Source organism: Phalangium opilio, unplaced genomic scaffold (assembly GCF_054372755.1).
Source record: "Phalangium opilio isolate 3A_F unplaced genomic scaffold, DU_Popi_V2 ptg000011l_1, whole genome shotgun sequence".
NCBI classification, from domain to species: domain Eukaryota; kingdom Metazoa; phylum Arthropoda; class Arachnida; order Opiliones; family Phalangiidae; genus Phalangium; species Phalangium opilio.
In genome coordinates, this window is record NW_028324147.1 from 9,093,955 (window position 1) to 9,117,966 (window position 24,012).

General features: G+C 36.2%; 2 protein-coding genes across 4 annotated transcripts; both read right to left on the minus strand.

Moving 5' to 3' along the window:
• Positions 1–1,604: 1,604 nt before the first annotated feature.
• On the minus strand, positions 1,605–9,876 carry LOC149710267 (uncharacterized). Its single transcript, XM_089860576.1, has 4 exons — positions 8,776–9,876; positions 7,135–7,418; positions 5,260–5,549; positions 1,605–5,188 (listed from the first exon to the last, which is right to left on the minus strand). The coding sequence occupies exons 1-3, from the start codon at positions 8,881–8,883 to the stop codon at positions 5,387–5,389; spliced, it is 555 nt and encodes a 184-aa protein (XP_089716702.1). The 5' UTR covers positions 8,884–9,876; the 3' UTR covers positions 1,605–5,188; positions 5,260–5,386.
• Positions 9,877–9,920: 44 nt separating this feature from the next.
• On the minus strand, positions 9,921–22,973 carry LOC149710268 (uncharacterized). 3 transcript variants are annotated; one of them, XM_089860578.1, is made up of 4 exons: positions 22,848–22,973; positions 22,643–22,746; positions 14,379–14,484; positions 9,921–11,663 (listed from the first exon to the last, which is right to left on the minus strand). In XM_089860578.1, the coding sequence occupies exons 3-4, from the start codon at positions 14,388–14,390 to the stop codon at positions 11,349–11,351; spliced, it is 327 nt and encodes a 108-aa protein (XP_089716704.1). In that variant the 5' UTR covers positions 14,391–14,484; positions 22,643–22,746; positions 22,848–22,973; the 3' UTR covers positions 9,921–11,348. The 3 variants fall into 3 exon arrangements, 2 of the variants coding, with proteins under 2 accessions (XP_089716704.1, XP_089716703.1); XM_089860577.1 differs by having other exon boundaries at positions 22,643–22,973; XR_016377711.1 differs by lacking the exon at positions 9,921–11,663 and adding an exon at positions 13,750–13,819 and having other exon boundaries at positions 22,643–22,973.
• Between the last annotated feature and the right edge of the window lie 1,039 nt (positions 22,974–24,012).

Consider the following 24,012-nt stretch of genomic DNA (forward strand, 5'->3'; position numbering starts at 1 on the left):
TACCTAACGAACTTCGTTGGAAAATATTCCAAAACCTTCTATGGACATTTATTCCAACAATTCCTAAAGAAATTCTATGTAAAACAATCCCTAGACATTCTTTGGAAATTTATCTCAAAAATTCCTTAGGAAACTCCATAGAAGTCTTTGGAAATTGTTCCTTTAGCTAATGATCCCAAGGGCTCCGTAGGGTTGCAAAGTAAGTCCTTTGGAACTCTTAGGACGATTTTTGTACCTCCATTTTTATTTCCCTCACTACTTTTTATTACTAAATACTACCTGGGGTTAACATTTCGCCAGGCCTCAACCTTTTTAATTAGCTATAGGCGAACCGAAGTGGTGCAAGCTAAGCTAAGTCTGGTGCATGATGGGGCATGCTTGGTGCAATTAATCCATGTATGTTTTGGTGGTGCATATTGGTGCAAAGATGGTGCACATAGAATATGACATTAATTTTCCATTTCTGATACATGGGGGACTGTCATTTCGTCAGCCCCCCAAAATCTTTAAGTAGAGGCGAACCGTAGTGGTGCAAGCTAAGTTAAGGGTGGTGCATGATGGTGCATGCTTGGTGCAATTAATCCATGTATGTTTGGCGGCGATTGCAGTAATTAGTAATAAATTAACAGAGAGAAAAATAAAAATAGTGGTGTATATTGGTGCACATAGAATATGGCATCATTTTTATATTTGGGATACCGGGGGGCTTTCATTTCGTCAGCCCCCAAAAAAATTTATAAAGTAGAGGCGAACCGTAGTGGAACAAGCTACGTTTAGGGTGGTGCATGATGGTGCATGCTTGGTGCCATTGATCCATGTATGTTTGGTGGCGATTTGAGCACTTATATTTCGGATACCTGGGGGCTTTCATTTCGTCAGCCCCCAAAAAAATCTTTAAATAAGTAGAGGCGAACCGTAGTGGTGCAAGCTAAGTTAAGGGTGGTGCATGATGGTGCATGCTTGGTGCAATTGATCCGTGTAGGTTTGGTAGCGATTTGAGCACCTGGGGGGCCAAGTTAATGTACGTCAATAACTACGCTCTTTATTCTCTCAGTTTCTACCATTACCTCTTCCATTAACGATAACGTGACGGAGAGGTATTACACTGGACATTTCTGTGTGTAAGTGTCTGTCTGTCATCGCGTTCGCGATTGGCAAATCGGAGCGAACACATTCGAAATTTTCAGACCGCGTTCGCAGTTCACAGAAAGCAATATTGGTTTCTACTCCATTATCATCGTTAGAGTTAAGATGCACTCGGCGATCGGTTAATGTTACGAGAATGGCAGGGCCTCCACCAAAGGTTTACGTAATAGAGTAATATCGGTAGAGATTGGGAGTGAACTGTGTATCCCCTTCGTTGGAGGCAACTTTGTATTAGAGAATACTATTTGCCTTCGGAAGGGGGGATATCACTAAGGTAAGAGATAGAGGGTTATGACGTTGCCATATATGTGAAAGATATTACTCTATTGCGGCTTCTCTTATCATGTAAAGTGAATAAATCGCGTTATGTACGCTAAATTTACAAAAATTGCGAAAAAGGTGTTCGCTTGAAATCAAACTTTAACAGTAGCTATGTTTAAAATGATTTTAGGAACAATGTTTCTTAAAACGACTTAATTACAATTATGATAAATAACTCACGACTAAATTAATATCAATTACATTTCTTTAATTATTGAATTATTTTATTTCCTTTTGGTAAAACGTGCTTTACAATATAAATGACCACAAGCTCGGGTCCCAACAGCGCAATTCAATTTTCGTACTTTCTCATGAACTATTTTTACGTGTAAAATATTTTGAAAGATTAGTGTTTCCAGAAGTAAGATAAGACTAGAAGTAAAGAGCTCTAGCATTGGTAGTAGATCCTGGCACTAGTGAACAAATTTGAGGATTTTATGCCGCTTCCATCGCGCCTACACTAGACAGAAAAAAATTGGTCGAGCTCCTAAAACATTTCCTAGCCCCTTCCCCTCAACCTAAAGCCGCTTAACACGGACGCGGGTGCTTGAATCTAGTTCGGCCGTCTACCGCCGCGAGCGTCTCACGTGTTGGAGGGAAAATTCAGAAACCGCTACCAGAGGGCCAACCGTTGGTGCGTTATCAAGAATATTCACTTTCGCCAAGTGAAGAATTTGGTTAGCTCAGTACTTCTAGTCTCATCTTACTTCTGGTGTTTCTGATAATCCGGGTTGCGTACTGAGGTTCTCACACGTAGTTAGGTGATTTGGTTTTTTAAGTTCGGTTATGTTATGTTTTTCTCATTATTTTAGGGTAAATAAATAATTCTTAAACCACAATATTTATTAAGTTTCGTAAACACTATAATTGTACAATGGGTGTATTTTAAACATTAAAGGCCGACTTCCAACGAAAAGGGTTCTTACGAACTGAAAACCGAGCATCGAGACTAACAATGGAGCGACCTAGCCGATTTTCGAACTCCCGCTGGGGCAAAAGATGGAAGGGTTCTAGCTAACTGAAAGCCGTGTAATGCGGTTCTAGCGAACTGAAGATACACAATAGAGAATTTCCTTCAGGGGAAAGCAAAAATTCGAGAGGAAATAAATTTAAAAGGATTTCTATTGTCCATCTTCAGTTCGCTAGAACCGTTCCAACTTTTGCCCCAGCGGGGATTCAAAAATCGGCACGGTCGCTCCATTGTTAGTCTCGATGCTCGGTTTTCAGTTCGTAAGAACCCTTTTCGTTGGAAGTCGGCCTTTAACTTTTTCAAAAATTGTATTGCAAATTAGTTACCAATACTATTTAATAATTTCAAATTTTAGTTGCAAATTTTGATTAAATTTATATGCACTATGAACACTAACCTAATCTGTTCTTTTAATTTTCAATTGTATATCTAGATTTTTAACTCGGATGATATAGTCATTATTTTAAACAATAGAGTTGCTAAGCGTTTCTAATAATTTTTTTTAAAATAGTAATTATAAATTTATAATCTTGGCTTTTCAGTTACAATTAAAACTTCGACAAGTATTTTAGAGTTACATTAATGAACAGTAATAATAGTTTATAACTTCGAAGGATTGTTAACACAAGTGCAAATACTATTTTCCTTCCATTATCAAACAATTATCAAAGTAACCTTTATCGTTAATCGAAACCATATTTCCCGTAAAAAACATACAAATGTTTTTGTTTTCCGACTGGAATTGCACACTAATTTAATGTGAATAAGCGAGTTATGTGAAAATTGATGAATGGAATTTTTCACATTACGAGCTCCAACCAGGGAGTAAGGAACGTTAGAGGGAGTATTAAAGTGAATAGGCGCGTTCGTTAGATTCGTGGCTAAAATCGTCTCTCTCTGGCGCTGACTCGGGGACTCAACGCGGTGTCCGCGCGCATGCGTCAAATTTAAAAACCGTCGTGCATCTGTTTTTACTCGTGCGGGGGAGAATCCCCCCTCGCACGAGGTATTGGTCCCGGTTTTCAAGGTCTCTCTAGCGTAGCTTTGGCAATGCATGGCGACAGGAATACCGTGTGTTCGGGCTTTTCATCCCCATCATTGCGATTTCGATTTTTTAAAGTAAACACTTATTTGGTGACTCCACCAGAACGCAATCTAGCTGAAGCCGCAAAAAAGGATAAATAGACTCCGCCTCCTCCGAAGCACGCGTTGGTGCGGTGGGTTAAGGATGGTGGCGCGCGATGGTGCTAGTGGATAGCTTAAGTCTTTAGAAGGAGTTGTCTGCTGCGAGTTCTACTGTTAATATTTATTAGACTCTCACAAGTTCACAACTGGAGGTATGGCGTCTAGCAAAGAGTTTTTTATCTAATGCTCGCTTTTTTAGCCCCTATTGTTTAAATTTTATTTTCTTACATATCCCGCACGAGTGTCCTTTCTGCTGGGGCAGCTTGTTTAACGAGGTATTTTTCTGTTCTCGCCGTTACGGCAAGCCCGGCCGCCGGCGGCTCGAGATGCGCCGCTCGGCCTCAGCCGATGATATCTAACCAAGGCTTAGTGTAGTTTTCGTGTCTAATTTTATTCTCAGAGCTATATTTATGTTGAAATTTAACGAAAATGTTATAATATTTAGTTGATGACTTGGTAAATGTCTCAAAAAATTTCGAAACTTTAGCTTTAAAACGTTGAATATTTTATAACGCCTACCGAACGATACCGCAAATTCGCCTTCCGGGCTTCCCGGTTATCTCGACGGCGAGTCGAACAGAGTGAGTGGGGTAGCAGTCGATGGAAGCGGAAGCTGGCGCTGGCTGCAGAGAGAATTTTTAAATTCTCTCTGCTGGCGGTAGTAAACGACGTCACTCGCGCCTGCGCGTTAGCAAAAATTGAGGAACGGAGATAAAAATTCCTACCCCCCACTTTCTTTACCATTTGCCACTGTATGACGGTTTTTTTAGCATTAGATCAAAACTCCCTCTAACGTTCCTTACTCCCTGCCCCAACGTGGTAGCGAATCTTGTCTTAATAGGTTTCTAGCTAAACTTTCATCGGGTACCCCGGCCAAAAAACATACTTAGACACACACAATCCATCAGCGCAAGGACTAGGCGTGATTACATAACCACACCTATACTAAAAATTGTTCCTCCTTTGAAATAACTACTTTTTCGCAATTTCGTAGCTCTTCTCTCAGATCACTGATATTATTATTATTTTTTTTGACCCATAGCAAGCCGAGACATAGGCATCAAGTCGATAATGAAAACACGGTGCAAGTTACTGGGATAAGACTTTTTCAAAAACCACAAAATAGTGTAAAGTTGCATCGCAATAGTTTAGAAATATATACGTGCTGTTTTGTTACCACCGTCAATGGAACGGAGAATTCTTTGTAGGTGTGTAAAGTTCCTTCACAAATTGTTGTTTCTAATGATTGCAAGTTTTCAACAACCTTGTCAATTTAGCGGCTTAAGCAATTCTCATCGTACGCTAAGCAAAGCATCTCCTAGAAATTTCCAAGAGAATAGGATTAAGTAAACGTAAACCCAATCATATAGTATTGAATGAATTTAAAAGCACAGTAAAATGGAGGGGGGGGGGTCGTAGACCTAGACCCAGTGAACTTTTTTTTTTGCAATTTATTTTTCCGGAAAATTAGCAACCCCAGTAGCAGATAAAAATCTCGTACGAATATAAATTATTTTGACACAGTGCAATGAAAGTGCTTCGACAAAGTTATAGGGCTAATCTTATCTACAATAAAAATAGTATGATATATGAGAATTAGGAAAATGTAAATGTGCAATATAAGCTTTAATGCTTACGCTTATAACAATTGTGGTTGAATTTTTTAATAAAAAAAATTGGTGCGATTCTCTTCTTCGAGCTCGGCAACCGAATATAATAAATGATGATTTCGCAAAAAAACACGACTGATGACGCAGCAAGTCCTCAAACAATGATCAGAAAAGCTTGGGATAAAAATCCAAAGGACAATGGTCCAGGCTCTAGAATCTGAGACTTTTCGTAAAACGAAACTTTCCTTTTCAAGAGATGATGATATTCAAATCTTTTCCTTGGTTCTAATTGTCTCGTCTCGGCAAATCTTAAAACTCTGAAATTGTACGGAAATAGTTTTTAGACAGACTTGTTCTAATAAAGCTGTAGCTCTCTTAGATAAGACGAACCTGATGGGCACTCTAATGTCTTTAGTCTAGTGATTTCTAAACAAGGGTTCTACCTAGAGCTAGGCATTATTAATCAAATGTACACGTCATTTTATCTTTATCCGAATTCGAGAATTATCCACAGAAGTCGTATGCTAAATCAATGTTTTTATAAATATTGGCTGAATAACCTATTTCAAGCTGAGCTCTAGTTCTACCTTAGCTTAAGTCAGAGCTGTGCTAATTAGCTGACAACTAATTGAATTAGAATTAGCAATTAGGGAAATATTTATGAACTAATTAATTAGTAAATTAGCAATTAGAGAAATATTTATGAACTAATTAATTAGCAAATTAGCAATTAGACATAGAAACTAATTCAATTCAATTAGAAATTAGACATTTATTTATCAAACTAATTAATTAGAATTACTATTTTCTAATTAAGGTAAAAAACAAACCATAAGTAAACATAAAAGTTTAGAAGTGCTCATGGGTTTAGTACTTTGGTGATGTTTTAATGCCATTAAAAAACGGGTACGGAAGCCATGAATTATTCTCGAAAAATGAGACAAGCCTCGAGCCTTCCGTCATGTAGAAATTTGTCTCATTTCTTCATTTTCTTGCCACAGTTCCTATAATGGACTCCTGAGTAGTAAATACATGCGCACTGCTATTAATTCGAGTAGGTAAAACAGTCGAAATTTCGAAATGGGCCAGTTGCGAACTACGAAATTTTCTACTAGTACTAGTATTCTCTCATGTTTGAGGAGCTGAAAAATTTAGAGTAGCACTAAGGTTTCCTCATCGATATAATAAGGCTTTTTCATATTCAAATAGATGAATCAAGAGTTAATTCCTCGATTTTTTACAACAAATTGGCGTAAAAGATTAATTGAAAATCCAATTGGCTAATTAGTTAATCCTAAATCTAATTAAATTTTAATTAGATAATTACCTTTCCGATTCATACTAATTAATTAGAATTACTTCTCAATTAGCACAAGGTAATTAAAATTCAATTACCATTTTCAATTAGTAAATGTTGCTAATTAATTAGAAATTCAATTAGCTAACTAATTAATTAGCACAGCTCTGGCTTAAGTACACGAACGCTATATTATTTAAAATATTAACTAATGCTAAAATCGAATGACAGGAACAAGTTTCAAACAAAATGAGTCAATCCTGCGGCTACGGGATTTCTTAGCCTTTCAACACACAAAATTGTGAACAAAAATGATAATTCGACAAATGTTAAATTTAGCAATAGGAGCTTCCGTCCGAGGGAGAAGACACTTGAGAACTCAGGTGTACAATATGACTTGAACTCAATGTACTGTCAAAGCTGAACTCTGAGTTCCGAAGGATTTGAACTCGATGCACTGTCAAAGCTGAACTCTTTTGAACTCAGGTGTACATAGAGATCTAGAGCGTCTACCCCTCGCTTCCGTCTCACCGTGCAGACATAGTGGAAGATGGATGCTTCCAATTTTTATAAATTGAGTGGTATATGTTTTGTTTTGAACTCACAAAAAATCCAGTCTTTCGAGAACGTTGAGAGGAAGCTGATTGTTGAATAGAAAATATGCAAATGCTTCTCCAACAGTATCTTTCCCAATGTATACTTTTCGGTTCACTATTTTTAAAAGATCTTCATATAATTGCAGAACCATAGGTATCTCTGTGTCCTCGAGAAACAGTACTCCAGGTCCATTGAGGCATTTGAGAAGAATCCTTTGGCCGAGGAAAGTGTAGTAAATTCCGTTCTGCTTCATTCGTTTTGAAAGCCGGGAATATGTCATCGTTTTCTTTGCCTTGAGAAGCATAAAATTCGTATTTTTGACGTTTCAATTAAGGTGTGAATAGTGTAGGGTAATTCTGAAAATGCATTGGACTGCAGCTCATTCCAACGTTACGAAAATAATTTAAGAGCGTCTTGTAATTTCTTCAATGAAACAGTTCATTCTTGAGATATGGAGGTGTTCTTAAAGGGAATGCGAATTTACAATTTCATATCATATTTTACCACGAAAGTGTTATTATGTTACACTTTCAAGTCTCTACTTTCAAAATATCAAGTTTTTAATATAATTGAACCAAAGTTTCTATTTTTAAAATCCATTGAAAAATCACGAAAACTCAGTTTCGATATATTAATAATATTATCTTGTCGAGCTTGTTCGCCCGTTTGATGACATCACTATGACGTGAGGAAAAAAGCGCGGGAATCTTATACCCGTCTGGAGCATCTCGCCAGTCTAAACTCTGGGTCTGATAGCAGAGGGAGGGGCACCATCTGACGTGAAAAATATATCTGTGACGTCAGCCTACTGGAAACGTTTTAGCCTTTCATAAAAAGTGGATTTCAAATAATTTCATATGAAGCATTTTCAAATGCATATTGTAAAATAACCAGAAATCTGAGAATTAAAAGCTTGATATTTTTGAATACACAGAAATTAATTCCATCATTTGTTATATAAATCAGAGGTTTTTCAAATGAGCTTCTCATTATCTTTAAAAAGGGCGAAGAAATCGGTTTGCATAGTGTACAAATATGAAAAGTGAGTTTGCAAAATGACACATATGCAAACTTCTTCTGAAAAAGTAAGAAACTTTGAAAAATTCACAACTCATTGAAAATTCAATAAGCAACTGATTGAATAAGCAACTTTTGTTGAAAAACAAGTTCCTAAATGCGTAACCTTATGATCTACCACAAAGTAGCTACGTTAGAGGACTAGTCCATGTGCCTGTATGCAGACGACACTCCATTTCACCCTTACCTGATTTTATAGTAAGCACTACCGCCGAGAGTACCCTACGATAATAACAGGGTACCTAAATTACAATTTCTACAGAAGAGTCAGGCCACGCCCATATATATATACTTCTCTCTTGGCAACCATAGGTGCCACTTTGTTAAATAAGAATTTCTTTTGTCTTTTGGTGCCTGTCTCTTGGAAGCGCTGACGTAAAAGAAAGCGGGAGGAAATGGCTCGCCAAACACCCGTAGATAGGTAACCGTAGGTAACTAGTGGTAGAAAGTCTATTTATAATAAAGGGAAAGACCTTTTCGCGAAGAGTCTAATATTATCGGCCACCTGCGACATAAAGAGCCTCGTCCAATACAAAAACTGTTTACATGCGTAAAACATTATTCTTTCTTACTAATATATCCTGGTGAACTTTAAAGTCTTTTGCTATCATTGGTATTAGTTTAGGTTGCTTTATTATATCCTCGATACTATCAACGTTTTTCGAATTGTCGATTAGCATTTCGGTTTTGAGTGCGGAGGAATACAATTTTAAGAAAAATACGGAAAAGAATAACCAGGCACATTTTAAAATGACGGACCTCTTGTTGAAGTTATTTGTATCTGAAAAGATTAATAGTTAGTTATTCTCAGAGCTGTGCTAATTAGCTGACAACTAATTGAATTAGAATTAGCAATTAGGGAAATATTTATGAACTAATTAATTAGTAAATTAGCAATTAGAGAAATATTTATGAACTAATTAATTAGCAAATTAGCAATTAGACATAGAAACTAATTCAATTCAATTAGAAATTAGACATTTATTTATCAAACTAATTAATTAGAATTACTATTTTCTAATTAAGGTAAAAAAGAAACCATAAGTAAACATAAAAGTTTAGAAGTGCTCATGGGTTTAGTACTTTGGTGATGTTTTAATGCCATTAAAAAACGGGTACGGAAGCCATGAATTATTCTCGAAAAATGAGACAAGCCTCGAGCCTTCCGTCATGTAGAAATTTGTCTCATTTCTTCATTTTCTTGCCACAGTTCCTATAATGGACTCCTGAGTAGTAAATACATGCGCACTGCTATTAATTCGAGTAGGTAAAACAGTCGAAATTTCGAAATGGGCCAGTTGCGAACTACGAAATTTTCTACTAGTACTAGTATTCTCTCATGTTTGAGGAGCTGAAAAATTTAGAGTAGCACTAAGGTTTCCTCATCGATATAATAAGGCTTTTTCATATTCAAATAGATGAATCAAGAGTTAATTCCTCGATTTTTTACAACAAATTGGCGTAAAAGATTAATTGAAAATCCAATTGGCTAATTAGTTAATCCTAAATCTAATTAAATTTTAATTAGATAATTACCTTTCCGATTCATACTAATTAATTAGAATTACTTCTCAATTAGCACAAGGTAATTAAAATTCAATTACCATTTTCAATTAGTAAATGTTGCTAATTAATTAGAAATTCAATTAGCTAACTAATTAATTAGCACAGCTCTGGTTATTCTCTCACAAAATTACTATATTTATTTTCCGTCTGAAAGTAGTTCATTTTATGTATTTAGATAAGTAGAATTTGAACATTCAATTTTTGTTACTCATAATATGCAAGGCTTCAACATGCATGTTTAATTTAGGTAGAGGGGGCATGACTTAAATCGTAAATATTGTTTTCATATAATTCTGAATGGTTTTCATACAATTCTAAAAAGTTTACACATAATTCTTAAAGTATTTCATATAATTATTATTCATATGCTTTTAGTTTTCAAAACATAATCTTCTACAGCATACAGCAGTAATAAGAACCGTTTCTGTACGCAACTTACTGGCGCCCACCCGTGTTTTATTTATGGCAAGCCGCTATTGCATTGGTAAGTCTACTTCTTTCGGAGGGGAGTGTTGAAAAAAGAGGTCAGAGTTCGCAAAAATAAGCATAAAGGGTTAAAATTAGTAACTCAAATTCAAAAGGGTTTAAAAACCCTAACAAATCGCCTATTCAAATCAGAACTAAAATCTTGTATAGAAGAGGCGTGAACACCTGATCCGAACTTTCATTTTTGTAGAACAAACACATCAGGTGTGTAGGGTGACGGGTCAAGAACCCAAAAGACGTCACATCTAAACCTTTGAAAAAAAAAAACCCTCCCAGTCCTATCCGTCACACGTACAAGTGAAAAAAAAACTTCTTTTGTAAACAAGTTCATGGACTTTATGTATATAAGGCCTACGGGCCCCTTTGTAACAACACAACACTTTTGAATTTAAAACAGCAAGAAGCTCTGCTCCTGTAAAGGCTCTTTCAGAGGATCAAACTTTTTGACTCAGCTAGATGGGTCAAAAAGTTGTATCAACTTGCCCTACTTTTGAAGGGAAAATTGAAATAAATCCATCCTATTCACACGACTAAACTTTTACCGCCAAATGGAACTTTTTAAGCGCCATCTACCTTGGCACTTACGAAATAACTCGCGAGAAAGGCTTTTTTTGTAATTCATTTTGATTGGCTGGAGAAAGTTGAGTCAGGAAAAATTGGATCACTGATCCAATTTTTCCTAGCCAACTTTTTTGATGACTCAACTCATCTAGCGTCAATTCACACGATCCAACTAGTTGATTCAACTCAACGAGTCAAAAATTTGGATCGTCTGAAAGAGCCTTAAGAATAAAACTTTCGAAAAAATACCTTAGAACTTTATGAAGCAAATAAAAGCTTCATTTTAGACTTCGAAAACTTAGTCTGGTAAATCTCGCACAACCAAGGAAAATATTTAGCGCGATTGGGATTTTTCAGTCGGTCCCGATTGCGAACCTTACCGCCCAGCTCTCCCAGCTGTACAACAACGTCGATATTTGAACAGGGTAAAGGGTTCTTACTTTAAAATTCTACCTAAAAGGGCCGCCCCAAATTTAGGGAAGTTGTTTAAAAACTAATATCACAAGCCCTTCAATTAGATTAAAAGGTGGACTTAACAGTTTTCGAAGAAACAAGTGGTGAAATCCCACAGATATTCGTAGAACAATCTCAACTGAGAAAGAAATCTCGTTCTGACGTTTTCTTGAAGAAGTGAGGCAAATGCCACAGTCACGATAGATGCGAGCACAATGAGCCAAGTAGATGTAGTGAATCCTTGTATCAATAAACGTTCCTTATTCACATTCGTGACGGCGTTCACGGTAGTCACTATATATTCTTCTGTACCGTGAGAGACAGGTCCAACATGAATATCCTCCAGAAAAATCTCTGGATATAGCGTGTATGCTCTAACAACACCGTCCGAAAGCTATTGTTAAAAAAAATAACATACAAATGATTAGTTCTTATAAAATAGCAAAATAATTCAATTCTCACTCATTGCATCATCCACTTTGTATAGAGTTATATCGGTTACGGGGAGGGTGACATTAAACTCCGCCCATTCGCCATTTTGGCGGCAGAATTTAACATGAGCTCTATAGCCACCAGAAGGTGACGCCATCTGTTGGCTTGTTAATTTCATTGGCTGAAAAACCAATAACGTCTCACCCCCCTCAGCAAATATTACTCTATTGAAGCATTTGCTTCCTTACCTTCCTCGTACATTCTCTGTCGATATATTATTTCGTAAACCTTATGTAAGCCTTTATTTTCAAAACACTGCCCATCCTTCAATTCCCAAGCGCGTCCCAAACGTTATCGAAAGACCATCCAAATCGTCGGTCCCAAATAATTGCTGCACCGGAAATCTAGTGATGTAACCTTTTCTACACGCAAATCCTGCATGACTTTTATCAAAAATAAATCGGGGAAAGTGTCGGACTGCCATATTTTCCTGCCTTTGCCTTAGCTTGACATGCATTTCGAGACGCTCAAGCGCGCGAGAGGTGTTTAACATGGTATCAGCCAATCAGATTTGTAGTTGATGATGTCATTCTTCCCTAAAATAACGCTCGTACGCCACCAAACGGGAGAATTTGGCATGGGCGTATCTCAAGGAAGAGTCACAACCTCCGCGCTCTGTTCTATTTTCTTTAGTGTTATTTTCGCGTTTGAACGAGGTTAAAGTTTGTTTAAAACGTTAGCACGCCGAAATTAAATTAAAGATGCCGCAGATGTTCTTGAAATCATAATTTAATTGAAAAAACTCATCGTTAAAATCCTTTAGAATTTCGTTTAAACTTAGGCCCTGGGTTGTCATTATAAGCTAAAACGTTTTAATATTAGTAAATAACATCAGGAATGTATGGAGGGGCTGGAATGGCTAAGGGGGTTCTCGTTGTACCCATGATGGTGGAAACATAAGGCGAGTCCTTTTTTATTTTGAGAAGTGTAGCTCCTCCCCTACGTCTGTTTAGCTGTCTATCAAAGGCGAAAAATGTCATGACTCGTTAAAAAACGCATGGCCGAAGTGACCTTTTAGATTTTTTAAAGTTAAATGCGCTGATTCGCCGCCGTTTGTTGATTTTTGAACCAAAACGGCTCTGGGAGAGACTTTAACTGTCCAGATAGGAGCGGACTGAAACACTCCTATCTCTTATTTTGTTTTATTTAAAAAACACTTGACCCGATACGTGGGATTACGTAGTTAAAGTTAGTGTAAATGAATACGACTTATTTTAATAAACACAGAATTATCCTTTATTTACTCTTTCTTGTATTCCTTTTAATTAGCTAATACCCTGGTTGCAACAGGGACTAAATTTCTCTAACCTCTTTTACCCTAGTTCTATAGGGGCTTAATATTTTTATGGGACCTCGGTCACCTTTTCTGCTTGGCATCAAGTGCTCAACTGGTTATATTCTTTGTAAAACTTTCTCTTTCTAATTTTATTTTTCTACTCGCTCGTTTTTCCCTTTTGGGGTAAACATGTTTTTTACTTTTTTCTGTTTACTATTGTGCCTATCTATGACGTACATGTTTTTCTAGTTTTGGGGAATTCTCTCTACCGTCATGATACTTTTTTGAGCTAAAGGGCGTGGGGCCACTTTCACTTTTTCTTTTCTAATCTTTCAAAACATCTTATTTTTTCTTCAAATTTACAATAACAAAAAAAAGGGAATGATAAATGGAAAAAAATACACTAAAATGGTAAAAAATTGAAAAATAACAAAATACGCGCGCATTGAATATTATACAAAATTTACATAATTAAAATTAAAATAATTAAAAGAGTATGCTTAAATTTAATGTTAATTAATGTTCAAATGGAGTTTTAACACCGTTCGCGTTCATATTCGATTCTCTCAGCCTAGGCAGAGGACCTAGGGTAGAGGGTGGAGAATTATAGCAAACAAGTTTTTTTGGCAGCCAATGAATGAATGAAAATAATAAGTGATAAAGACTATTTTTACGTCAGGTTATGACGTCACTAGCGTAAATTAAGCCACTCCAGTTGTTTCCAAGATCATTTCACGCCGATTAGGATTTGACCTTAGCCATTCCAACCCCTCCATACATTCCTGATAACATCAATATTCGCAAACTAAATTAATACAATCATGTACATCATCAAATTAAATTGTGGCCATAAACCGCAGTGGCCACGGTTAGCCTCAGTCAAAAGCAGCTAGTGTAAAATAAAACCGCACTATTTCTTCACGCGCAATATCACAAATTATCTTAGGTACGTGGTGAATAGTTGAGGAGGATGGAACAGATTTCGCGAGTATGCATTCACCCCTCCAAATGCATGTCACAGACGAAGGAGAGAGTCAAACACTTTCCCCTATTTATTTTTGCTTTTATCCTTTAAAAACTGCCCTTCATTCAGCTCCGGTGGTGCCAAACTTATTATCCATTTAGTCCAATATTAAGCCAAAAATAATTAAAAATCTTTACTTAAATTTAATTTATAATGCAAAATAAATAAAGATCTATCCTATTGATTTACGTTAATAAATCGCATTTTTCATTTCTTTCCTACTCCGAGATCTTAACGACAGTTTAACAAGTAACCCAGTAATGTTAAAACATTCCATGGTTCGCTGCAATAATCATATAGGAATCGAAATTGCTTACCCCATATTTCATAGCGTTATATGCAATGTATCCGTCGTTGTTTGTTTCAACTCCATGGTCCCGACGTAGAACTGACTTCACCACCCTATACTTCAGAAATTTTAAACTGAAAATAGTAAGTACCTGAATCAAATAATTAGCGTTAGTTACATCATGGATGAAAAAAAACTAACAGGGATAAATCAAACTCGTAGACTTTACATTACTAAGAGGGAAACACGTTTGTTACCAACAAGGCTGCCAGATTTGATTTCGATTTTATTTTTTTAGCTCATTTACCGATTCAAATTCGGAAGTAGATTTATAGAAATTTTGCCATCTCGTGGTAACCTCGGGAACTTTAATTTAAAAATGTCGATTCCAACTTTAGACGTTTGAGAATCTTCGTATGATTTGTTAGGGTTGGTAACTTGCATACGTTATATTCAACGTTTTAAAGCTAAAGTTTCGAAACTTTTCGAGTCATTTAAAGTCTTCAACTAAATATTATAAGTTTTTTTTTAATTTCAACAGAAAAATAGCTCTGCGAATAATAGTAGACTTGAAAACTACACTAAGCCTTGACTAGGTATCAGCGGAATCCCGATTCCCGAGCCGCCGGCGGCTAAGCTCCCCGTAGCCGCGGGAATAGAAAACATTCCTCGTAAAAAACAGATACACGGCGTCTTAAATAGGCCAAGCAAAAGCTACCCAGATTGATAAGATCTTCGTGCCTTACTCCCAAATAATCTTTCGTATTGTGAATAGTTTTAACTAAAGAATATTCCAGACACTATACTCAATATTTATAGTAGTTCCCTAATTCCAACAGAAAAATAGCTCTGCGAATTATAGTAGACTCGACGAAAACTACACTAAGCCTTGGCTAGGTATCAGCGGTATCCCGATTCCCGAGCCGCCGGCGGCTGAGCTCGCCGTAACCGCGAGAACAGCAAACATTCCCGGTTACGATTACGTGGGTACAAAAAGCAGACGAAACAACAACCGACTTGACCCCGTGATTGAATCGGTAAATTGAATGTTTCCGGTTCTTATAATTTCGGCCGCGAGGGTGCGTTTCGAACAAACATTTTACCGCCGTGATTTATCCCTGTTAGTTTTTTTTCATCCATGATTGGATTTAGCTTAGTTGTATAATTTTCTGGTTTCAAGTCACAATAACAACTCTTATCTTTAGAATTCTTTATCAATATCGGTAAATTGCATTGAGTTCCTGCATTTTTTTGTCTCAGTACTGACACAAACGCCATGATTTAATGTAAAATTTTTAAAACATAAAAATTCACGACTAAAACACTCCCTTTTTGAAAAAGCAGCCGACGACTCGAGGTCGAGGAGCCGTACGAGCGGGATTTTTTTTCGACAAGAGAGAGCGCAACATTCGGATTTTTTTCCCGCGCGGGCGAAATGAGAAGAAATCGCTGGATACATTACGCCTATGGAGCCTGAGTAACTTATAGGGAGCTAACATATTATTCACTCATGACTGTATTTAATGACTGGAACTCCTTGCCCCCTAGCATTATTGCCATTACCAACAAATCTCTGTTTCGAATTGAACTCTCTGAACATTTTAACAATATGATTTAAACCGTGATGCACCCCCGTATTTAGTTATTTTTTTCATTTATTTTTACTCAATTATTTTCATTGGTATTTTAGACCTCTGTGTTAACATTATCCTAGTCATTATATACTTTTCTTGTCACGGCTCCCTCGCTATAACCGCCGTCTGCTCATAAGACACCAAGCTGTCTTTGCGGATGTTGTATCAAATATAAATAAATAAATAAAATAATCCTTATCAATAATAGTAATAATTGTTATATATGATACAAACAGAAAAACTTGAGCGATTTTCGAGCGTATTTCGCATAATTTTGCGGAAACGGAAAAACTTTTCCTCGTAATTTTTTTTTTGCCGAATCTCGCGATTTTTCGTTGCCGATACTATTTCTATTTTTGCGAATTTTCCCGAGCCGCGTTTTATTATATTACTATATTATTCAAATATTGAAATGACTAGAATAGATTCGGAAATGTTGGTGGAAGAGATAAGGTAGTACCAGGAATGTATGGAGGGGCTGGAATGGCTAAGGGGGCTCTCGTTGTACCCTTGATGGTGGAAACATAAGGCGAGTCCATTTTTATTTTGAGAAGCGTAGTTCCTCCCCTACGTCTGTTTAGCTGTCTATCGAAGGCGAAAAATGTCATGACTCGTTAAAAAAGGCATGGCAGAAGTGACCTTTTAGATTTTTTAAAGTTAAATGCTCTGATTCGCCGCCGTTCGCGTTCATATTCGATTCTCTCAGCCTAGGCAGAGGACCTAGGGTAGAGGGTAGAGAATTATAGCAAACAAGTTTTTTTGGCAGCCAATGAATGAATGAAAATAATTTAAGTGATAAAGACTATTTTTACGTCAGGCTATGACGTCACTAGCGTAAATTAAGCCACGCCAGTTGTTTTCAAGATCATTTCACGCCGATTAGGATTTGACCTTAGCCATTCCAACCCCTCCATACATTCCTGGTAGTATCCCTATACTTGGGATAAAATAAACTAAAGTTTTAAAGATGTAAGGACAATCGCTCCGTTCGAATAGGTTCTTATTCGGTTCCTGATACCACACATGATGCCGTTGTAGGTTTTACCTTTTCGTTTTTCTGCGAATTTCTTTGGGCAAAGAAATTCGCAAAGTGAAAACCGAGTGTTACACAGTGTTAAAAGAATTACCCGTATCGCATACCTAACCTTTAATAGAAGATCAATAAATCCGGGGATTAGCCCCTCAATGCGCTAGCTTATACAGTGCTAAAATAATTAACCGTACAGAAATTCTGATTGCATAGTCCTTCGATGCCCTTCCCTAAACAGTGGTATAATGATTACCCGTAGCCCTATCTTTCGATAAATTTTTCCTATATTTGTAATAAAGCAACGCAAACTAAGAACTTGAGTGAGTATGCCCTCGTTGCACTACCCTTAACAGTGCTGAAATGATTACGCGTACAGGAAATCTGAGTGAATAATCCGTTGATGCTATACCCTTAACAGTAGCAAGTTATTACCCTTATTCCTTAAATAAATTTACCAGTGTTATAATTGTAATAATACCTAGGCCGCAAGAATTCAATAAATTTACTTATGCCTATAAATGTAATATCAAGAAGCCACAAGCTAGTTTATACTTTCTTTTTCTCTTAAAATTCTTCTCGATTTCTGGAGAAATACACATAAACTCTAATAATAAACACCGCCTTAAGACCATTCTAAAATAACGTCAGTACATATTTGTTTTTGCATTAAAATTTCCCCTCGATTTCTTTGAATGCTAAAATAGGGGATAGTGAAAAAACTACTTTTCCTTTCTTTAAATAAAGCTATCTTTTTAGCCACATCGTATGATGTACATCTACGATGCCCTGTTGACCTGCCCTGTTGTAGTCCCCGTCGTGCAAGACTATCGCCTTTGGGGTAATATCCTATTGGATAGAATCCCGTTGGATCGAATTCAAATTTCTAAAATTGTAGCCAAATTTAAAACAATTTATAGCCCAAAGAGCGAATTTCTACTGTATGGGAATATTTAAATGGAAGAGCTTTCGACTGAATGGGATGGGTTTACACATATAAAATCATAGCGTTTTCCTTGAGTTGCCGGGCTCCAGTAGCGCAATGGATAAAGTGATTTGGATGATCGAAGAAGTTAAGCAGCATCGAGCGCCGTCAGTACTTGGGAGGGAGATCTCTTAACGGTAAGGTTAGATTACGTTAGGTATGGTTAGGTTAGGGGTAGACAATTTCCAAAAATGGATGTTATTTTCTGAAATTTATTGAAGAATGTTATTGGTGAACACATATTATTTGCTGCAGCATCAAGAAGTTTAATAAGAAACTCAATTTTATTTTTAGGTTAGGTTAGGTTAGGTTAGGTTAGGTTTGGTCAGGTTAGGTTAGGTTAGGTTTGGTTAGGTTAGGTTAGGTTAGGTTAGGTTTGGTTAGGTTAGGTTAGGTTAGGTTAGGTTTGGTTAGGTTAGGTTTGGTTAGGTCAGGTTAGGTTAGGTTAGGTTAGGTTAGGTTAGGTTAGGTTTGGTTAGGTTAGGTTAGGTTTGGTTAGGTTAGGTTTGGTTTGGTTAGGTTAGGTTTGGTTATGTTTGGTTAGGTTTGGTTAGGTTAGGTTTGGTTAGGTTAGGTTAGGTTTGGTTAGGTTAGGTTAGGTTTGGTTTGGTTTGGTTTGGTTTGGTTAGGTTTGGTTAGGTTAGGTTAGGTTTGGTTAGGTTTGGTTAGGTTTGGTTTGGTTAGGTTAGGTTAGGTTAGGTTAGGTTTGGTTAGGTTAGGTTTGGTTAGGTTAGGTTAGGTTTGGTTAGGTTTGGTTAGGTTTGGTTTGGTTAGGTTAGGTTAGGTTAGGTTAGGTTAGGTTAGGTTAGGTTTGGTTAGGTTTGGTTAGGTTAGTTTAGGTTAGGTTAGTTTAGGTTAGGTTAGGTTAGTTTAGGTTAGTAATAATTTATAAATCATTTAACAATGTTACGCCTTTTCCAAAATATTGAAATTTAGCTTCATTGACTTCTCAAATAATATGCCTTTTCCAAATCATTACTGTTATGTTAGGTTAGGTTTGGTTTGGTTTGGTTAGGTTAGGTTAGGTTAGTAATATTTTATAATTCATTTAACAATGTTATGCCTTTTCCAAAACATTACTTCTATTCTAGAGGGCCGGTAGGCCCTTCTAGATAAGAACCCACACCCTCCCGTAATGTTAAAGAAATAATTCACAGATTTTAGGCTTAGCGTCCCATTGAAAAAGCATGGGATTTTTGGTGGTCCACTCCATCGAATAACTCAGAAACTACTGCGAAGTTAAGGTTCGGAACACTTTTTAATTATCAAGCAACTATTGAATGTTGAACTTCTGAAGTTTGATTAAGAACAATTAAGTCTAAGTATTTTATTTTAATTAATTTATAAATCATGGTAAAACCGTTACATATATTACTATGTTTGCATAGCATTTTGTTCAGCCTCCATCGGGTTTGTGGCGCATAGGGTAACGCGTCTGCCTATGGAGCAGAAGATTGCAGGTTCGAGTCCTGGCAAGCTCGGTGTTTATTCTTACAGACCTTTTATTCAACATAAATGAAATAATCCCATAAATACAATGTTTGGATAATTTTTTGTTGCGAAGTACGGGCTTGTGGCGTAATGAATAACGCGTTTGCATTCGAGGCAAAACATTGCAGGTTCGAGTCTTGGAAAGCTCATTGTCTATTTTTGATGAAGATTCTTAGTAAATAGAAGGGAAAATTCTTAAATAACAAACTTTCAATGAAATGTGCGCGTGCTGGCGCGTGGTTTAGAAATAACTTATATTTTAAATATATACAAAAAGGTCAACTAAACTTAATTGAGTCACCAACCGCCATTTTACATGAAATAAGTTACCACCCGCCTATCTATGGTGAATTAATTTACCACTCCCCTGCCAAATGATTTAAAATTTTAATCTTTCCCATAAAATAATGAGAGACACTTGGAGTGAGCCAATATGCTCACGAACATCTTACTGGAACATCGAATTAATGACGTTTGACAAGCATATTATTATTTTTATAATAGATTATTACAAAATAAGGCTGAAGGAACAGATATTATATAAAAAAGACTTGGTTTGCCCAAGCCTTAAAAACAAAACGATAAGAGTTTTTCCAGTTGTCTGAAGCGCGGATATTATTTTTTTCTATTGAATTTTAAAGACAATCCGTATTTTACTACTCTTTAGAATTTAATTCAATCACCTGATTTTACTGCTAATGGATTAGTTTCCTATAAATTAATTGAAATAAAAAATTACTTATCTCAGATTTTTCAACACCAATTCCATTTTCCTGAAACATTTTATCATGCATTTATTATTTTGAGGGATATCTTGTAAATTTAATCAAATTGACTCTTTCTTTTTTAATTTCCGAGAATTTTCCTTTCAAAAGGTTTTAAACACATCAAGTTTTCAACTAAATAGCAACTCAACCAACACAACTAAAATCTTCCACACAAGTACTGATATACACAGTTCAATAATTGTGAGAAACGAACCCCTTTATCAAATATAAGAAAGGTGATAACAGCCCCCTTTTGTATTCGAAAAGACCGCATATAATACATTATTAATGAGAGTATTATTTGAAAATTAAAGTACGTTCTCCATTGAAAAGAAAAAATTTCATGATAAAATTTTTCAGGAAAATGGAATTGTTCTTGAAAAATCTGAGATAAGTAATTTTTTATTTCAATTAATTTATAGGAAACTAATCCATTAGCAGTAAAATCAGGTGATTGAATTAAATTCTAAAGAGTAGTAAAATACGGATTGTCTTTAAAATTCAATAGAAAAAAATAATATCCGCGCTTCAGACAACTGGAAAAACTCTTATCGTTTTGTTTTTAAGGCTTGGGCAAACCAAGTCTTTTTTATATAATGTTAGGTTAGGTTTGGTTAAATTAGGTTAGTAATAATTTATAAATCATTTAACAATGTTACGCCTTTTCCAAAATATTGAAGTTTAGCTTCATTGACTTCTCCAAAAATATGCCTTTTCCAAAACATTACTGTTATATTAGGTTACGTTTGGTTTAGTATTTTCTGCAATAACAAGAAGTTTAATAGGAAAATCAATAGAAAAATAGGATTGAAAGGAAAATTCATGATTGGAAAACCGCCCAAATTGCGGTATTCGGTCTAATGGGATTCGGTCGAACGAGACATTCGATCCAATGGGATTCGACCCAATGGTAGACAATCGCCTTTGGCAGTATAAAAGTTTTTGTTCTTCATTGAAGGGAAAGTGAATGGGAGAGAATTCTGGTGAGGTGATATTTTTCGTTCGTGTATTTTAAAAGGATGGGGCTTATAATAGTAAGTTTAAGCATTGCATTTAATTGTACTAACAAAGTTAAGCATTTTGAATTGTGTTTTACGTTTGCTCGATATATTTGAAGCAAGAGGGTGGATTATGGTGTTACCTTAATTTAAATGGAAGGTTTAATACTCCCTTAAAAATTCCTGTCACTCGCCGACAATAAGGGCTTCACGCTTTCAATCCCGCCCCCTATTTCAAAATTCAAGTAAATCGAGGGGAATTTTTAAAAAGCAAAAGCATGTATATACCGACGTTATATGGTAGAATGGTCTTAAGGCGGGAGTTTATTATTAGAAGTTACGTGTATTTCTCCACAAATCGAGAACAATTTTAAAAGAAAGTATACTAGCTTGTGGCCCCGGATATTTCAATTATAACGTAAGTAAATTTATGGAAGTAAGGATTAAGGGTTATAATTTTATGTTTGGGCATCGAGGGGCTTTTCACTCTAATTTTTTTGAACTTCTTTTAATGGGTATTTACTGGTATTTCGTTTTACCACTGTTAAATGATAAGCATCGTGGGGGTACTCACTAACGGTTTCCGTTCCTGTCACACTGTTATAATTATAACAGAAGTAAAAAAAAATTGAAGAAATCAATTTAAAACAGTTTAAGAGGGGCTATTCAGTCAAATGTTCTGTACGCCGGTTAAGTACGGTACGATGTGGCTACTAATACGAGCCCAGTCGTCTTGTTTAGGTTTTGAATTGAAGAACTGGTCAGTATGAGAGCGTGATTGCTGGCTATAGTGCTTATATATTCAGATAATTTTTCAACTTTTTATTAAATATTTTTAAGGTTTAACATTAATGCGCGATTTTTTAAACTAATAATCTTTCCTTGTTTATTTTACATATGTAATTAATTTCACAATGAAATATAGCTAATTGTTTCTCTAAGAACGTCTTTTAACAACTGTATTTTAAAATTCGTGTAGGCCTATATTGCGGATATTTCCAGTACCCGGTCTTGAAGATTCTAACTTAAATTTTTAGAACATTCAACTAAATTAGGGATAGATTTAATTTTAGAAGTAGGAATGTAGAACGGTTAGTATTTACTTCAGTCCGACTCATAGCCCAGTATAGAGCCCCTCCCTCCAACACGTAACGAAAAGTTTAAATTATCTTATTGGCTAACTTGAACTACGTTTTGATGACGTTACTGACGGGGACGGCGAAAAATACGTAATTACTTTTTACCTCTGTCACTATGACCCGCCTCTTCTTTCATACCTCCCGTCCCGGGAAAAGGGCGTCCGGGATTTTGATGCACACTCACATAACTCAGTTCTCCATTCCTACTTCTAAATTTAAATCGATCCCCGACTAAGTCTAATCCAACTTACGTCACGTTTTGAATATTTTTGAAAAAGTAGCCACATTGAACGTAATAGTCCTCGTCGTAGGGGGAAAAGGGTCCTTTAAACGATTTGTGAAAATCTAGATTACCCTATTAATAAAAATAAAACATTTCAATTTCATGTCAATAGGCCTGAGGCGTTCGAATACACGGCAGGACCAATGATATTAATAAAAACTGTCTTTGCAGACAATTGTAATGTTTTATGCTTATGTTAGAAACGAGTCGGTCTTAATAACATAACACTTGGATTTAATTAATACTCATAAACTACGCGTTACAGTAAACACAACCCTGCATCAGCTTATACTACGCAGCAGGCTGGGAAATAGCACACTTCCTCTGGTCCAAAACCAGTTTATTAATTGCTTGGACTAGTTTTTTAATTCAAGAAGTGGGGGTTACTGGTCCTCGGGACCAGTTTATTAATTGCAAATCTATTGGAGAGCAAAGGCTGGGACCAGTCCGGAGACCAGTTTATTATTTCAGACACTAGGGGGTCACTGGTCCAAAGGACTAGTTTAAAAAATATCCTTATTTCCCAGCCTGCTACGCAGTAGTCTTTTTTATCGGTTTTTGTCGTCTGCTACAAGATGGGTCAGGGTTGGACATAAGAATTCTACAACAATGACGGGAAAGTCTAAAAGATAAGTGTATAAAATTAGTTGTGCAGATATTCAAATTTAACAAATTGTAGTACAATTATAAGTTATTATTATTATTTCGCATTGTTGTCCACTTTGCTTATTACCACTGGCGTAATTTCGGAAAAAAAATTAAACCACAAAAATAGAGACATAATAAATGATATTTTCGATCTCTAGAAGTCACTATATACAGAATTTGTGGGTGGAGTCAAAATATAAGCAGACGAAGTTTCTCAATAAAGTATGCGAGGATGGTACTAGAGGCTAGTGTTCGTACGGGGTAAAAATTTAATCGGGGTCGGAGTCGGGGACAGGTTATCCCCGAGAAAAACAAGTCGGGGTCGGGGTAAGACATCGCATGCTGAAAAATTTTGGAAAAATGATAAAAAAATCGTTTAATTTCTGGGTGTTTGGAAAGAAGCTTTATTTTGGTATCGCACTTAGATAGTGACTCTTAGCTAGTAGGCAAGAAACTGTAAAAAAGCCTAATAAATTCCGACTTTCCGAGCTACGCAGCTACGATTCCCACGAAAGACCACTGCCATTACAAAAGACGGGGGAGGGCCGCCGATCCAAGAGAGGGAGGATGGTGAACTTTGGAATTTTGGTGACTGTTTTTACTGTATTTTGTTTGTTGTTAGTTACCCCCTTTCCCTTTTTTTTCATAAAGGAGAAGCGGAGCACGTATTTGAGACGAATGAGATGATTG

Coding starts and splice junctions, on each gene's coding strand:
- LOC149710267 (XM_089860576.1), bottom strand. CDS start 8,883: ATGCTAATCGACAATTCGAAAAACGTTGATAGTATCGAGGATATAATA. Junction 7,419..8,775: donor AAGTTCACCAGGATATATTA/GTAAGAAAGAAT, acceptor ATGCTTCTCAAG/GCAAAGAAAACGATGACATA. Junction 5,550..7,134: donor CTCGAAAGACTGGATTTTTT/GTGAGTTCAAAA, acceptor GTACAATTTCAG/AGTTTTAAGATTTGCCGAGA.